General features: G+C 46.5%; 1 protein-coding gene across 1 annotated transcript in view; it reads left to right on the plus strand.

Moving 5' to 3' along the window:
* Positions 1–993: 993 nt before the first annotated feature.
* Positions 994–16,447, plus strand: part of LOC106821070 (synaptotagmin-17-like) — a 16,537-nt gene continuing 1,083 nt past the window's right edge. The window contains exons 1-4 of the mRNA XM_014825714.1: positions 994–1,064; positions 1,822–1,943; positions 14,819–15,070; positions 15,185–15,748. Coding sequence (XP_014681200.1) covers positions 1,920–1,943; positions 14,819–15,070; positions 15,185–15,748 — 840 coding nt within the window. The 5' untranslated portion in view covers positions 994–1,064; positions 1,822–1,919. The remainder of the gene's footprint in view (positions 1,065–1,821; positions 1,944–14,818; positions 15,071–15,184; positions 15,749–16,447) is intronic.

Below are 16,447 nucleotides of genomic sequence, written 5' to 3' on the forward strand. Positions count from 1 at the left end.
GAGAGAGAGAGAGAGAGAGAGAGAGAGATATCAGCAATTGTACCTACAGATCTTTATATATTTAAAAAATCGATATTACTACACACAGAACTTTATATGGAGAGATCAGTGATAATACTCACAGATATCTAGAGATAGAGATCACTCACGGATCATTATAGATAGTAATCACTGATTAAACCCACAGATCTTTACATATAAAAATCTAGTGCTAGCGCGCATTCCCAATTCTACGCACTCAGTGTAGAATCTTACAGCTTCCGCTAGGCGGCGTGACGAGCACTTGCGTTGGCGCGTATAATATTACACATCTGTCAGCAGATATTTGACGATATGTGGTAATGCACCTCTGATTACATGATATCGCTCATAATGATATTCTAATGCTATTCTAACACGCTGATAAATTAACGCTGTTACGTGTTGACCTTCTAGCTTAGTCAACCTCCACCGATCAATAAAGCCGACTCTAAAGGAATCCATTTTCGAGTTGTTTCGCGTGTTCTCGCTCTCTCTCTTTCTCTCTCTCTCTCTCTCTTTCTATCATCTTCTTCTTCTGCTCTCTCGCGCTCTCCTTCCTTTTCGCGGAGGCTTACAGATGCTCCACATCTCCACGCTCGATCACGTTCTTGTCTTTAAGCTCGTGTGCAGTGACGTATAACCCGCGCTGCTCGCGCCCTCCGCTGCGTCCCATTCTCCCATTCACGACTAATCAGTCACATCGCACCCGACGCGGGCACTGCGTGAACTCTAACAAATATAACAACTATCCTGCAACTATTGTTATAGTTCAGTGGACGTGGGTCGAGACCATTGTTTCTCGCGATTTCGCGCGCGTTCGCCTCGTGCGCGCGCAACCTTTCTATTAATTAGAATTAATGTTGCGAAATGCGACACGCAGGCGCGCGCGCTTCTCTCGCTCCCTCTCTCGCCTCGTAATACGCGTGGCTCGGCGGAGGCAGCGCAGAGAGAGATATGGGGCGCTGCGCGGTGGTTGGTTCGCTGCCGATACGTGGGTATCGTGTGCACGCGCGCGCAGTGCGGCTCCGTTACGATAGTCGGCAGTGAGTACATAAGGCATAACGCGCCGCTGCTGTGTGTAGCCGTGATGAGGGGGCCGTGTGTGCGACTGTGCGTTTCATTGTTTATTATAAGTTCTTTATTATAATACTCTCTCTCTCTCTCTCGCGCGCGCTCTCTCTCTCTATATATAATATATATGTATATATATAATATACTCTATATAATATATATATATATAGGGATCAACATCGTGTGCAAAGCCGGCGTTCCACGGGGAGTATATTCGTGTGCGTGTGTGCATGCGAGCGAGCGTCCGTCCGTACGCGTGCGTGTGCGTCTGTGTATCTGCGTGTGTAGGCAAACTAGGCATGTATGCAAGAGCGTTCAAGTATAAAAATTTATTTCGGCTTTCCGTCGTCGTCATCGTCGTCATCGTCGTCATCGTCGCCGTCATCATCGCCCCCGCCATCATCATGCGTCCGCCGTCATCAGATCGGCCGCCGCTCTTCATTCGTTTCGCGCGTCATCTCGCCGCCGCCTCATCATCGTGCCGCCGTTGTCATCGTCACCGTCGTCATCATCAAAATCGATCGCAGGTCAGCATATGTTCGCCTGTCATCATTGTTCCCATCGTTCATCGTCACCGTCGTTCATTCCGTCGACCATCATCATCGTTTCTCGCGTCGTCATCGTCACCATCATCATCGTTCCCGTCGTCATCGTCGCCGTCGTTATCGTCGCCGCCGCCATGGTTGTTATAGTTAGCGTTGTTCTAATTCGTGTGTTTATTGCGTTTAGGTGCGTGCGGGCAGCGTAGCCGCCAAGTCTGCAGCCGACAAGGCTACGTCCACTTGGTTACAACAAAAGCCGACTATTCAAAGAACACGACTACAGCGATGAAGATGGCACCTATGGCGCAGGTATGTTATTCTAAATTTCTCGCGATCGAGAACGTGAAGATAGAAAGAAGAGGAAAACTCGCCTGGCTGACAAAGAGCTAGACTTGCTGTTGTTAAACTAACTCATATGTGGTAACTAAGCGCGAGCGATGATGAGCATGTGAAATTATTGCCGATAAAAAACCTTGCGAGCAGCACTTCTTAGAATCTGTTAGAATAGATTAGAATCTAGGCGGTGGTGATTAAGTCGACTCTGAATGCATCCCTAGAATGTGTGAATTTTTGCTCCTCGCGCCGCGCTGTCAAATGAGGCAGGAAGCGTGTATAGGCTAGATAGCGTCTGATTGTATTGCTCGCCGATATGTGCGCCACCCACGTGCGTGTGCGTCCCTCCTCCACGTCCAAACGCACACACACACAGCACCTACACACGGCTACACGCACACACCTACATACGTATACACGCACGCACACACCTACATACATATACACGCACGCACACACACACACACACGCACGCACACCTACACACGTACACACGCACGCATATACACACACCTACACACGTATACACGCACGCACACACACACGTTCCCGTGCCCACATACTGCTATCGTGTCCATTATTTTAGCAACGATTGCGCCTAGATTCGGGCGAAGTGAAATTAGGCAGTAAATTATCGTCATTGCCGAGGTACGGGCCAGAATTGCCCTTTCTTATTAAATTGGAAATCGACCTCAATTGGCAAAAATGTCGGCCGCAATTACTGCGGTCACTGCTCGCGTACTACAGCGCGCGTGGCTGCCATCGTGTGCATGCGCAGATGATTTACCGGCATTGAATGTCGTCGGATGTGAGCCGAGCTACGATCTGTTTGATTTGTTAGACACGCTAGAAACACGTACGGAATGCGCGACAACCCTTTAACCGGACACATGACAACGGTTAACATGACAACAGCGCGTCAACTAACGACACCGTGGCGTAGTCCAGGTGTCTAACAGCTGTCATCAAGTTAACGTGGGGTCCTAGTGTCTGACAGCAGACATGACCTTGATGTTGTCTATGTGTCTGACAGCTGACATGACCTTGATGTTGTCCACGTGTCTGACAGCTGACATGACCTTGATGTTGTCTATGTGTCTGACAGCTGACATGACCTTGATGTTGTCCACGTGTCTTACAGCTGACATGACCTTCATGTTGTCCACGTGGCTGGCAGCTGACATGACCTTGATGAGGTCCATGTGTCTTGACATGACCTTTATGATGTCCACGTGTCTGACAACTGACATGACCTTGACGCCATCGACGGCCTAAAAACTAAAATGACAATAACGCTGGCGCCTTTCACATTTAAAGACGTATTCTACGCGCGTTTTAGTGCTCATAGAATGCTAGAATCGACATCTTTGTAACCACGTAATGACGTACGCTTTCCCGCGCTTTCCCTGCAGCGATATCTGCAGCCGGGGGTACGTGACTGACGGCGAGAGAAATTCCACTCAGGTTATATCATTTGTGAATGTGAATATGTTTTTGATGTATTTACTTTGAGTGCACCGCAGCGCGCATGTGTGGGATGGCGAGCAATCGTTAGCCGACCCGCATATAACTTACTACGTTTTGTTCCCCTTTTCTGCTCCCACGCATCGTTCCACCCACGGCCAAGCGCACGCCCACGTACGCTCCGTGTTTCCCTCTCATCGCTCTTCACTTTCACGCTGCAAGATTTTTGCGTGTTTTTCTTCTCGTCTTTCTTATCGGAGTTCTTTAGTTTCTGCTTAGAAACTTGCTCGTGTTTCCCGTATAGCGACTATTTTGTCTCTTCTCCTGCACGATGTTTTTTTGCCATTTGTTTTGATTGTGTGTTTTGTCCGCTTCTGCTCGAGGATAGTATTCGCGCTGCTACTATTATATGCGGATTAGAATGGTATTACTCTGCTCCCGCATTTAGCCTAATAGTTTATTGACAATAACTACCACGCATATTATTGAATACGTAGGCCGTGTGATCTGATTCGGTTAATCTCCGATCTCCAGCAATATTTATCTGTCCGTCTTATTATCTTATATATACAATACGCGCAAATTAAGGAAAAGCAATTCTGTCTCAATTGATTACATTATATCTATTGCCTAACAAACGGACGGGAGCTTGAAAATATATAAAAAATGCCGAAATCTGCAGCAACAAATCACATTTAATCGGCTCCACAATACAAGCCATGTAGAATTTCACAACCGTGTAAGGTGTAATGTGTGTGTGGGCAATTACGACTATTGAACGGGTTTGATTTTCCCAGTTTCCTACGCTTACAACAACATGTTTCAAACTGCGAGTTTACTTGGTGATGTAATTACTTGTTCCTGCTCCACTTAAATGTGTCTATTCGAATCTATCCTTTTGAGTTCCTCACATGTATCGAAAAGCTCGTGGTTCTGTCGGCCTTGGCGGATAACATCGTACGTACGGAGGGTTTCGCAAAAACGCAAGCGAACGGATGTGTCTAGCGCAATTGCTAAGTCCGCCTCGACGACATTTGCTCAGAGAGATATTATCGTGCGAGAATTACATGATAAGTCTGCGATGTTGATATTAAGATGTGGTGCCTTCAACTCGCGCCTTGGCAGCAGTGTGAATTAACGAATATCTGCCAGAATTACTTGTTTGTGCGAAGTAAAATTTTAGTCGATATTCAATAGCCTACTCGTATGAAAAGCCGGCAGACAGTGTCCCCAATGGTGTGACGAAATGAAAGGCGATTCCAATCTGCGCATATGCGCAGGTGTCTTGCCACTGCACTGCATGCAGTCACCGCATGAAACCAAAAGTAAAAGGTTTCGCAAGCTAGATTGATCCGTAGAGAGTCCAGAGGCACTAGAGGTGAATTGTGCTGTTTATCACACATGTTCCTATACTGGCATAGACACTCGCATTTGTCTGGCTAGTAATAGGGAGCGTCATGTTGCTGTGGCGCTGCATGTCTTCTCGAGCCAGCTTCGTTGTGCACCGCGGCTCAAGTGAAAGGTAGAGCGATGAGCTTCGCACGTGTAAAGCATATAGGCTCCGAACGCGAGCTTTGTCGCGGAATTCGATTATAAATATCACCGAATACATCGACGACCCCCGACTGCTATGTGACAGTTTGTTCTGTAACGTTGCGTGGCGTCTTCTCAGTCGAATACAAACGCGGTTTCTGCGTAGGCATCAAGGGGAGGAATGCGATCGGTCTTCAATGATTATGTTGTATTGTACATTGCGTGCTAATTAACCAGTAGCGCTTCTAGCCAGACGAGGCTGTGCGACTAATTGGCCTGTGTTCTGGCCTGGTGGTTCGTTGTTGTTTTTGTAGTGACACGGGACGTAGGGCGCGATATATTTGCGTAGCCTCGTCGCGTCACCTAGCCCCGCCGAGGTCCGGTCTGTAATGACGATAAACCGGTCGGATTCAAATGTCGCCGAGCTGTTTTTAGAAGCGTATAAATAGACACGCTCGGACAGAGAGTTAGATAGTTACCTACCCAGAGGATCGAGATATGACGGTGTAGAGAGATAGACGAAAACGGAGATAATCAACCAATTCGCATTACAATAATTGGTGGAGAATTATGGTCGTTCTGCATTCGCTACCTCTACCCAGCTAATCCCCCAGCTGAAGAAGACCAGAAGAAGAAGAAGAAGAAGGAGGAGGAGAAAAAGAAAAGAAGACTAACACGGAGACGATAGGGTAAGCCACATCGTAATTTCACTGTATATATATAGCCACAAATTTGGAAATAATTTATTAACAAAATAACTCGCGAATTGCCGAGCAGCGCGCGAATTTTCGTAGGTGTAGCTAGCGTGGTATTCAAATTTCATTACGGCGTGACAGTGACTCAAAGCGTCGAAAGGAGAGATGTACATTATTTTAAAGCCTATGCGATGAGAAAGGCGAGACGCCTGCAGCTTCAAAAGTATGACCTCGAACGTGGCCATAACATAATAGGTAAGCTAAAATTAGCGTCCATGTCAACAGAGGCATACTACGGCACAAACTCACCATAGTGCGTATTTTAAAGGTGACGAATGAGCTAAAACAGCTCCGACCGAAAGTGGGTAGGGGCCTACGTCCGATTTCGTCAAGCGTCGCGTCATTTTTGAGTCACGGCTGCTAGCCGAACATTTAGTCGATACCACGAATTCAAATTTTTATGAACAAAGAATTGGCTATGGATCTGTGTTTACGATATGGCTTAACCGGCGATATCTGGTCGGCATATGTTTCCATGACCCGAAGTATCATCGTGACGTACACTGACGTCACGCACGAACTCGGCTATCTCCGAAGTTGAATGCATACAGCCTGCTGATGGTGCTGGTGGTTGCGCATGGTCATATTCCATACAACGCATATCAACTTTCGCATCAGACTTTTCGTATATCAAAGAATGATGCAAAAACGCTAACACTAACCATAAACCTACACCTAACCCTAACGCTAACTATAAACCGACTCTGCTATCTTATATACTATCTATGGTAACCCAAACACTATCTATGGTGCACACTGACGTCACGAGGATACTTTGGTTCATGGAAACATATGCCCACCTGATAGCTGTTTTATGTTTCGTCGTTTGTTTGTTTTCTTTTGATTAACAGATTTACTAACGTGTTGTACGCGGTAAGAGGTATCCTTGTTTCGCCATCCTTCCCTAGCCTTTCCATGCCGATTCGTGTTGAGTTACCGTTGCAGATTGTCGAACCCCTTCGGTGATACGAAAATGAGACGTCATTTTTTATTAGCCAGCTGCAACCTCGACCTGTTTCAAAACCGGACTTTCCTAATTCTCTACTCTCGGACCCCAAGGATTTACTATCACCATCACACGTAAACGCGGTCGGTGCCGGGCTTGTAAAATTACATCATAGTGCACACTTACTAACATGTATTAAGGCACTGTTTGATGTTTGCAAACTTGGACTAATAATTTCAACTTTTAATGTTTAATGTTTTTTTAATGCATAATGTTTTTTTAATGCATAACTGTATTTTTTCGCGATGACACGAATCCTGTCGAGAGAGAATAAAGGTTTGTTGCATTGTACATTGCGTTATTAACTAGTGGCGCTTTTAGCTAGACGAGGCTGTGCGACTAATTGGCCTGTGTTCTGGCCTGGTGGTTCGTTGTTGTTTTTGTAATGACACGGGACGTAGGGCGCGATATATTTGCGTAGCCTCGTCGCGTCACCTAGCCCCGCCAAGGTCCGGCCGGTAATGACAAAAAACCGGTCGGATTCAAATGTCGTCGAGCTGTTTTTAGAAGCGTATAAATAGACACGCTCGGACAGGGAGTTAGATAGTTATACCTACCCAGAGGAGATACGACAATGTCTCTCTAGACAGACGAAAACTGAGATGACGGGACCTAGGCACGGTCACCCACATAGGTTGCCGTATGTATATATTCTCATTATTCTGTATGTGTTCGTGTACTAATAATGTCCTAGTTCAAAAACGAATCTGCGACTACGTCATCTAGCTCTACTGGTGGTTACAAGACAACGCTGCTACTCTGCATTTGCTACAATCTACGGTTGCTACAAGTTTACGCTGTCGACGCCACAGAAACCTACACTGAGATCTTCAACCTTTCACAGTATAATAATGATTACGTTGATCAGAAATAACTGACGCGACGCGCGCCATTTTGTGGACGTGGCTTCACGATAATGTCACGGGAAACATCTTTGATTGAACACATGCATGTACGTCAAATGCACTCATGTACATCACTGACTACAACATGAACTTTGTCATAAAGGTCGGTGATTAGATAAAATAAGACTGTGTCTCTACGAGTGCTGTAATACACAAACGATCTTTTCTGCTGACATCTGCCTCTTTTGCTAGAGTATGTTTTCATGTGTCATCGGGATATGGCGCGTTTTCCATGACCTTTAAAAATTAGTTTTACCAAGAAATATTAAATATAGTATCAACATAATTATAACTTGCTACTTTGGAACGTTGTTTAAACAAAATGCTATGAAGGATTTGCTAGGATTTATATGGGCATGCGTAGGATGTATCACGCAAATTATCGATTTTGCTGGAAAATGTCTCGAAAAAAAGTTAACACGAGAGACTACTATTATCGATCGCGCGAGTCATCCTCTTTCTGACAACGAGCATTTTACCTTCAACATCGAATATCGATCGGCACAACATCTTACAGATCATGATCGTAGTTGATAACGAAATCTAATAAGAACGATAATAACAGCGAACACACGCATGACGTCAATATTGTTGGATGGCCTAACATGATCAACGTATGACGTCACTATTGGTGAACAGCCTGAGTGGGTACACGCACGAAGTCACTTTTGGTGGATGGCCTAGGATCTCATGTATTGTGACAGTCGTATGTACCGTCTTTCTCAACGTCAACTCAATGTCAATGTCTAACAGTGTGACAAGATTATTCAGATTTTATATCTTAAATGTCAGCGCGAGCACGACGTCGGAATCTTGTAATGAAATGTATCGTGATTTAAAGGCAAATATATAGAGGGTTCCGCGATTTTTTATATTACCCACAATGCAACGCCGCCGGCCATGACGATTGCAGAAACCAGCTCAGGCATGGTACAGGTACATTGAGCAACGCACCTCTGATCATTTTATTCGCCTATTAAGCAAATCCATCACAACGCCGCTTTCCTGCGGTGTTGTCAACTGCAGCAATCGGTATCAGAGAGATTCACACAGCTTTTTTAGGCTGCCTAGCGTGATCACAACACAAGATAAAGTGACGAGAGACCAGGCGGACCACAGACGTTTGGAGCATTTTCAATAAAAAAAGCAATGCTGAATAAACACGAAATGTATTTACTACCAATGTTTCTCTAATCTCTTTCGCCTTGTATTGCCGATAATTACCTGTAATTGCCGGTCAAATGCTTCTCTGCAACACACAGGTACACCGCACGCCGCTACACATTTACACTTATATACATATATCGCCGACATCCAGTAGGCAGCTGCTTGAGTGGGGGTGGTGATTTCTCTTGCACGTGCAGCAAACTCTACATAAAATCGCACCGAGGCAACATTTACGCCCGGCTTTACAATTACAGTGTGCTGACATGATGCCTGTCCCATATTCTCTCATTATGACCCATGCACGGATAGAGAGATGATATAATCAGAGACTGGAAGTACATAACACGTGCTCGGATAACGTTGATGGGACTCTCACTGTTTACATGATAGATGTAGACTGATACACCACTAACCCAATCGCAGAACAGTCGATCGTAGGCATCCAGGCTTTTGAAGTTCTGAAAGTCCTTGAGAGTATAAAATGGACTCGAATGTTAGGTAGTTCACGATATCTAAATAGGTGTGTGATGGGAACACATTGTGGTCCTCACATCATTCGGCATTGTCTATTTGGTACATGTATCGATTCCCAATGCACGTAATTTTCTCGAGATAGCGTGCTTTGGCTACGTTGTCTAGTGAATCAAAGTACTTATCCATACTACGTACACTACAGACAGTCGACAAACGTGCATACACTAGCTATTATAAAAAGGTGCGTTTGATAGCTAGAGTAGATGCAGTAAAATCGGGGAAATTTCTGAACTTTTACGATGTAAACAAACTCAAGTCTATAAACATATGTGTTGCGTGCAATCTTCCGATCTGCTCATTCTACGAATCTGCCGACTGTGTGGCAGCATCATTGAACTCGAGCACCTAAAACCCACGTTGGTAAACCTGCTTGTAACACCGGGCCTGCGCAATCTCATCGAACTAGCAATTAACACAACCCACGCTGAATACCTGCCTGAAACACCCTGTAAAACCAGCGCCATTAACCGGGTCTGCACAACCCATCTCGAATTCTAGCACACCAAACCCAGCTGATAAACCTGTCTGCAAAATCGGGATACACTTACTGCTTATATCTATTGCAATAATAACACTATAGCCAATGTAAAATCGGTTGATTGTGCAGATCGGCAGATTACACGCAACACGTGTTCGATCTTTTTGGAACCGATATGGCCGGCGGCACGGGATTGTAGGTAATATTGCTATTTTTAGTGCAAGTCGCGGAACCCTCTATAGGCCATGGCGTCACGATCCTATGTAATGAATGTCTTCGTTGTTATCTTTGGAGTTATTATCTTTGTTATCATCGACTATAGTAGGTACCCGAAGGAGGAAATTAGCGGTGCGTTTTTGGAAGTAGGTGCAGTTTTGATTGATTGTTTGGCGAATGTTACTACAATCAAGGCGTGCGAAGTAACAGCTTACCAGTTTAACCTTTACTTCTACACCCCACGTAGCTCTGCGTAGACGCGTGACTTGTAACAGGTGCAGCAGAAAGACGTATTACGAAGAGCTCAGTTTCAGCGTAAATGCCTTGTACATTACATTACATTACATTATCGCGCCACGTATTTTTGCATTAAAATATATCTCTCCGCTACGCCTTCGCGGTCCCCCACATTAATGCACGGCCTTCTGTGCGTGCTTGTTTCCTTGTTGCGCAACCATGCAATTGTTTATTCACGCCAATGTCCCCATTGTCATTTTCCATTCCATTACGTAAGATGAAGCGTAAAATTAAACGCTGAAAAATGATTGCGTGGCATAAAGGTATAATAGTTAATTATAGCATTATTTTTTCGATTGTTTTATGACGACGATTTTTTTTTCATGTGAAGTAATGTATAAGCCGTATTTTTCGCGTACAGATATTTTCGCGAATTCAGACTTGACGGATAATTTTGCGAGTGGTTAATGTCCCGGTCGATGAATTATGAATTATTCGGCATTACTGTATAAGCTGTATATTTCGCGGTGGTTTAATTTTCGCGAATTTCGTGAACGCGTCCCCGACCGCAAAAATAACTACACGCGAATCATTCATACCGAATAATACCGAATAATACATAATTCACCGACCGCGAAATTAACCACTCGCGAAATTGTCCGTCAAGTCTGAATTCGTGAAAAAATCAGTATTCATTATTCGCGTGTTATACACGCTGAGTGAAAAAGGTGTGATCAACAGTGTCCAGCGAGAACATTAAATTGACTACGTCACGAATTTTGTATGGTAAAATTTATAAAAGTTTTGTTGCCTAAAGTCCGTAAAAGAAGAACTAACGGGACTAAACGTATCCTCAAATTCTTACCTGATAAGATTGTTTCTCAACTAGTTAAAAATCCAAAAAACCTGGACGATTTGATATTGTGTACCTAACATTAATTGCTTGCTATGGGCTATGTATGAGTCACGAGTGTATGTTAACATCGAACAATATAGTAAAATAAGAAGTATAATGCAGCAATTTAACCATAAAAAGTGAACAGAATTACTTATAATTTGTGAAAAAGTAGAAATATTTTTTTTATTTTTACTATTAATTTACGGTGACGTAATCACTTACTGAGCATATTCTAATACGAAGGAGCATATATACGAGCGAGGCGAGAGACAGAGAGTGTGCACGTGCGTGTCTGCGTGTGTGTGCCTGCGTTTCTGTGTTTGTGCGCCCGTGCGCGTCCGTGGGCATGTGTTTGTTTGTGTGTGTGTGTGTGTGTGTGTGTGTGTGTGTGTGTGTGTGTGTGTGTGTGTGTGTGTGTGTGTGTGTGTGTGTGTGTGTGCTGCGCGCTCGTGTTCAGGCGTACGCGTGAGAGTGACGAGAATAATAATAGATAGATATGAACTATCAGAGAGAAACAGAGATGTGATGGGGAGGATGGGTTAGGCGTGGACGCGTGGTCAGAGTACTGTGTACGGTCCCCTGCAGTCTAGCTACGAGCTTACTAATGGAAGCCACCCATAGCAAAACGCGAGATTTCTTCATCGCGCCTATTCGTGGCCTGCGTTCATTTCCCGTCATTTGTTGCCGTCCGTCACCCCTGCGCCATGGCCAGCCGTACGCGAGGTGATTGTCTCTGCATGAAAGGAAGCTAAATTTGCGACAATTCCGGCGGACTTAGCGTGTGCACTGTACCAACAATGGCGGCGGCAACAGCAGTAGCAGCCACGGTGACGCAACCTGTAGCATTAATACACAGAAATTCCCTTTCGCGTCTTTGATGTATATGCAACGGGACCTATTCGATATGCGTGCGCGTATATATACGCTGTTACGGCTCTGATTTACATCGAGTTGAATTTGTGATAGTGTATCGTAGGGTCGTTTTCATAGTTCGAGGCCTCCTTATCGCGGTCCAGTTACATATAGCTGTGCTCAATATCACACCTATACTTCTATATGCGCGTGCAACCTATAACTTATCTGCCGCGCTATTTTCAGCGCTATACTGTATTTTATTGAATTCAAGAAACACCGTCGTATGCAGTACGCGCGCACCGGGCGGGAAAATTTCACTTACAATTTGGCCTGATATCGGGTTTTATTGAATAATTGTGTTACATCGCAACAGCGGCGAAGTGCGGTCGCCATCTCTGTAGAAATCCAATGCAGGTTGTTGTCGGTCGCCGTCTATTTAAAATGGCGCATTAGTTTGAATGTTATGCTGCGGCGCGAAACTCTATAGCACGCGGTACTATCGCCTTCTAGAAGTATAATATATATAGAGAGAGCCATGCCCCTTCTGTTTGTGACATGTTGGCAATTTCTACATCGGTGTAAGGACTACTGAAGTCTCGTTTATGCATTAGGCTACATAATCACGTGCAGGCAGCACACTCACACAAAAGCATTTACACGTATACTGACGGATACGCACACGCACGCGTGCCTACTCACACGCACACGCGTGCACGCACACACACACGCGCGCGCGCACGCACTCACACACACCCGCGCGCGCACACATATCCGTACGCACACTCACACCTTCACGCACACGCACGCACGCACACACACGCACACGCACACACACCCCCACACACGCACGCATGCGCGCGCACACACACACACACACACACACACACACACACACACACACACACACACACACACGCACACATCCGTACGCACACTCACACCCGCAGGCACACACAAGCCCGCAAGCACTCCAATATGTCACGAAAACTACCCGTCGTCTTGGCGAGATGTTTCTTGCTTTATTCCGTCAGCGCGTATATTCTAAAGTAATCTAGAGTAATCTAAATGACAGATTTACTCGCGATATATAAAGCAACAGCTTGGGAAATCTTATTAAACGCAACTAAATGTATTCATATGTATAACTAGTTAGATGTGTGCGTATACGTGAATATGCGTACGTGTATGCATGGCAGGCGGGTTGGGACACAAATGGTATTTAGTGACTGTCACTAAAATAAATCATTTAGTGTCTTACACTAAATCATGTAGTGTCTATCATTAAATTATTTAGTGTTTGTCAATAATTCCATGCCTATGATTGGCTGAGAAAAAATAAGTTGTATCTGATTGGTTGATTTAATGACTGTCACTAAATGTAATATATGATAAATACCATTTTTGTCACACCTCGCCTGCCATATGAGCGTGAGCGTGCGCGCGCGTGTGTGTGTATGTACGTGCGCGGGCGCTCGTGGAAGTGTAGGGATCTCAGAGAAAACAGGTAGCCAGGCAACACTAACCTCTATATGGATGATCAGCGTAACCATTGTTAAGCTATAATTACCCGTCAACCTGAGGGTGGCGACCAGCCAATGAACAAGCGGGCGTATGGCTCATCTTATCAAGGCCCGCGGCCGTTTTGTGAACCAACGAGCTGTCGTCGGCTCGCCGCCACATCATCCGACGAAGTGACATCTCATATTGCGCGAGAATTTCCCATAACCTTATAATACTAGCCGTAGGCTCGCATATCATACCTCCGGCGTGGGCGAGCGCAGGTAGGCGGTAGCGTGACCTGTGGGGACTTACGTTATTATGTATCCCGCTGAACTCTGCGTCGCACTCCGTCGCACCTGCGCTCTATAAGGTCGCACCTGAGAGATAGCGGGGCGGTATCGCATCCGCACCGGCGTGGTGTGGTCGCAAGTAATTATCATAATCTTGCTCCCGCTGCGAGTATCCTGTCCTTAATGAGATGAACTAATTAGCCCATGTAATTATTGACTACGTGCATGGACTCGGGAGAGAAATTGAGAGGGAGAGATGAAAGAGATGCAGAGCGAGAGAGAGAGAGAGATTGAGGGAGATGCTGAGAAGATAGGAGGCGTAGAGGAGATGTTATTAACTCTTGTGTAATAACTGCTACATCCCGGACCTGTCGCCTTCATCGGATTCACGTGACAAAGCTAATTACCTTCGACAACAGCTCGCTTATGGATACAAATGGGCGCACGCCTGACGTGCAGAATATATAATATCGCTGTTTACGAGACAGCAGAGCGCGTCATCTCAAGTCTCCCCATATCTTAGGTTTCGCAAATAACCCGGGTTTCCGCTCACTGCTAGTCACCCCCGCCACCTGCGAGGTTTCCCTTATACGTCGCTCGTTCTCCTTTCATCTTAATCGCGTGTTGTCTATACATAGACACCCCACGCGTAATCTTACGCACATGCACACGCGCACGAACGAACGCACGAACGCACGAACGCACGCACATACGCATACAGACGCAATCACTCACATTCACACGCACAAACGCCTGCATGCACACACACACGCACACACGCTCACACACACACGCGCACGCACATACACACACACACACACACACACACACACACACACACGCGCGCGCGCGCACACACAGAGAGAGAGAGAGAGAGAGAGAGAGAGAGAGAGAGAGAGAGAGAGAGAGAGAGAGAGGAGAGAGACGTCTCTCGCCGTACAACCGCCACCTGTCGCGTGCTACGCTGCGCCGACAATATTTTTTCATCGTCAACCCGATGTTCGATTTTGCAGCAGGACGGTCTGTTTGCCAAAGTTCTGAGCTTCTTGCTTCGCTGTGGTTGCGACTGCAGCGAGCTGTGCGACAGCGACTGTCTGCGCCCGCGCCGCAAGGGCTACATCCGCAAGGAGGACATCGTTTACGAGGTACCGAGCCAGACGTCGTGGACGTCGATCGACCAGCGCACGTCCGTCGACAGCTTCAGCTCCGACTCGGAATCCCGCCGCAGTATCAGCACGGCGGGAGCCGACGTCGCCGGGCCCGCCGTGCCTCCGACGACGACGTCTTCCGCTATGCCGCCGCCGCCGACGACGGCGACCGAGCGGAAGACTTCGGCGGCGAAGAGACCGACGCTAGCGAGTCCGCACATTGACTGGAAGCCGATTGAGTTCTGGACGGCGAGCGTCGGTCGCGAGCACGCGTCGCCGCGCCTGCACGCGCCGCGCCGCCGCAGCAGCCTCTCCAAGCTGTCGCACATACAGCCCGATCTTTACGAGAGCTTCGACGAGTCGACGGACCTGACCGACGACGAGAAGAGCGCCCTATATAAGCTCGGACAGGTGCACTTCAGTCTGCAGTACGACGTCGCCTCGCAGGCGCTTCTCGTGAAGGTGATCGCCGGTAGAGACCTCTGTCGGCCGCCCGACGACAGGCCCGAAAGGGGCCGGAGAGAGCCGAACCCTTACGTGAAGGCGTGCCTGCTTCCCGACCAGAAGACCTGCCAGCAGACGTCCGTGAAGCGGAAGACGGCGGCGCCGAACTGGGACGAGGTGCTTCCGTTCGCGCTTGCGCACAGCGAGGCGCAGCGGCGCATCCTGGAGCTGAGCGTGATGGATCATGCGCCCCGACAGCACGTCGTGCTCGGCCAGGTGCACCTGCCGCTGTCCGGAGTCAACATCGTCAGAGGGCGCCACATGTGGAAGCCGCTGATGCCGAGCACAAAGGTATCGTCATCGTTGTCGCTGTTTCGTTTTGTGGCGAGCGTCATTTTTTTTCTGTGCGATATCTCTGCGACGAGGACGTGTGAATTAACTTGTATTGAAATTGATAGAGCTTTTGCAATTATATTTCTCAAAGTTATTGATAGTTCTTTGGGAAAATACGTTTCCTGGGCACCATATTCCACATGCCTCGTTATAACAAAGCAGCTTTTGTAATTGTGTCATTTCATATGTTTTCAATTCGTCGCCACCCAGGAGTTTATTGATCTTGACATTAACTTGCCAGTGAATTTGAAGCGCGTACATTGGGTCTGTCTGATACTGCGTAATTTCCCCAGGGGTTCCAGCAACCACGTTATTAAGTACGAATGTAACACTGTGAATAGAGATACAACTGCTAGAAAAATCATCCAATGTGTCTCACCACATGTTAGTTATTTTCCCATCAGTTTCTATGTAGGTCTTAGATAATAAAATCCATCCCATAACGATATATTAATAGATAGATAGATAGATAGATAGATAGATGGATGGATGGACGGACGGATGGATGGATGGATGGATGGATGGATGGATGGATGGATGGATGGATGGATGGATGGATGGATGGATGGATGGATGGATGGATGGATATCCATCCATCCATCCATCCATCCATCCATCCATCCATCCATCCATCCATCCGGATGGATGGATGGATGG

This window comes from Priapulus caudatus, unplaced genomic scaffold, assembly GCF_000485595.1.
Source record: "Priapulus caudatus unplaced genomic scaffold, Priapulus_caudatus-5.0.1 Scaffold58, whole genome shotgun sequence".
Lineage (NCBI taxonomy): Eukaryota > Metazoa > Priapulida > Priapulimorpha > Priapulimorphida > Priapulidae > Priapulus > Priapulus caudatus.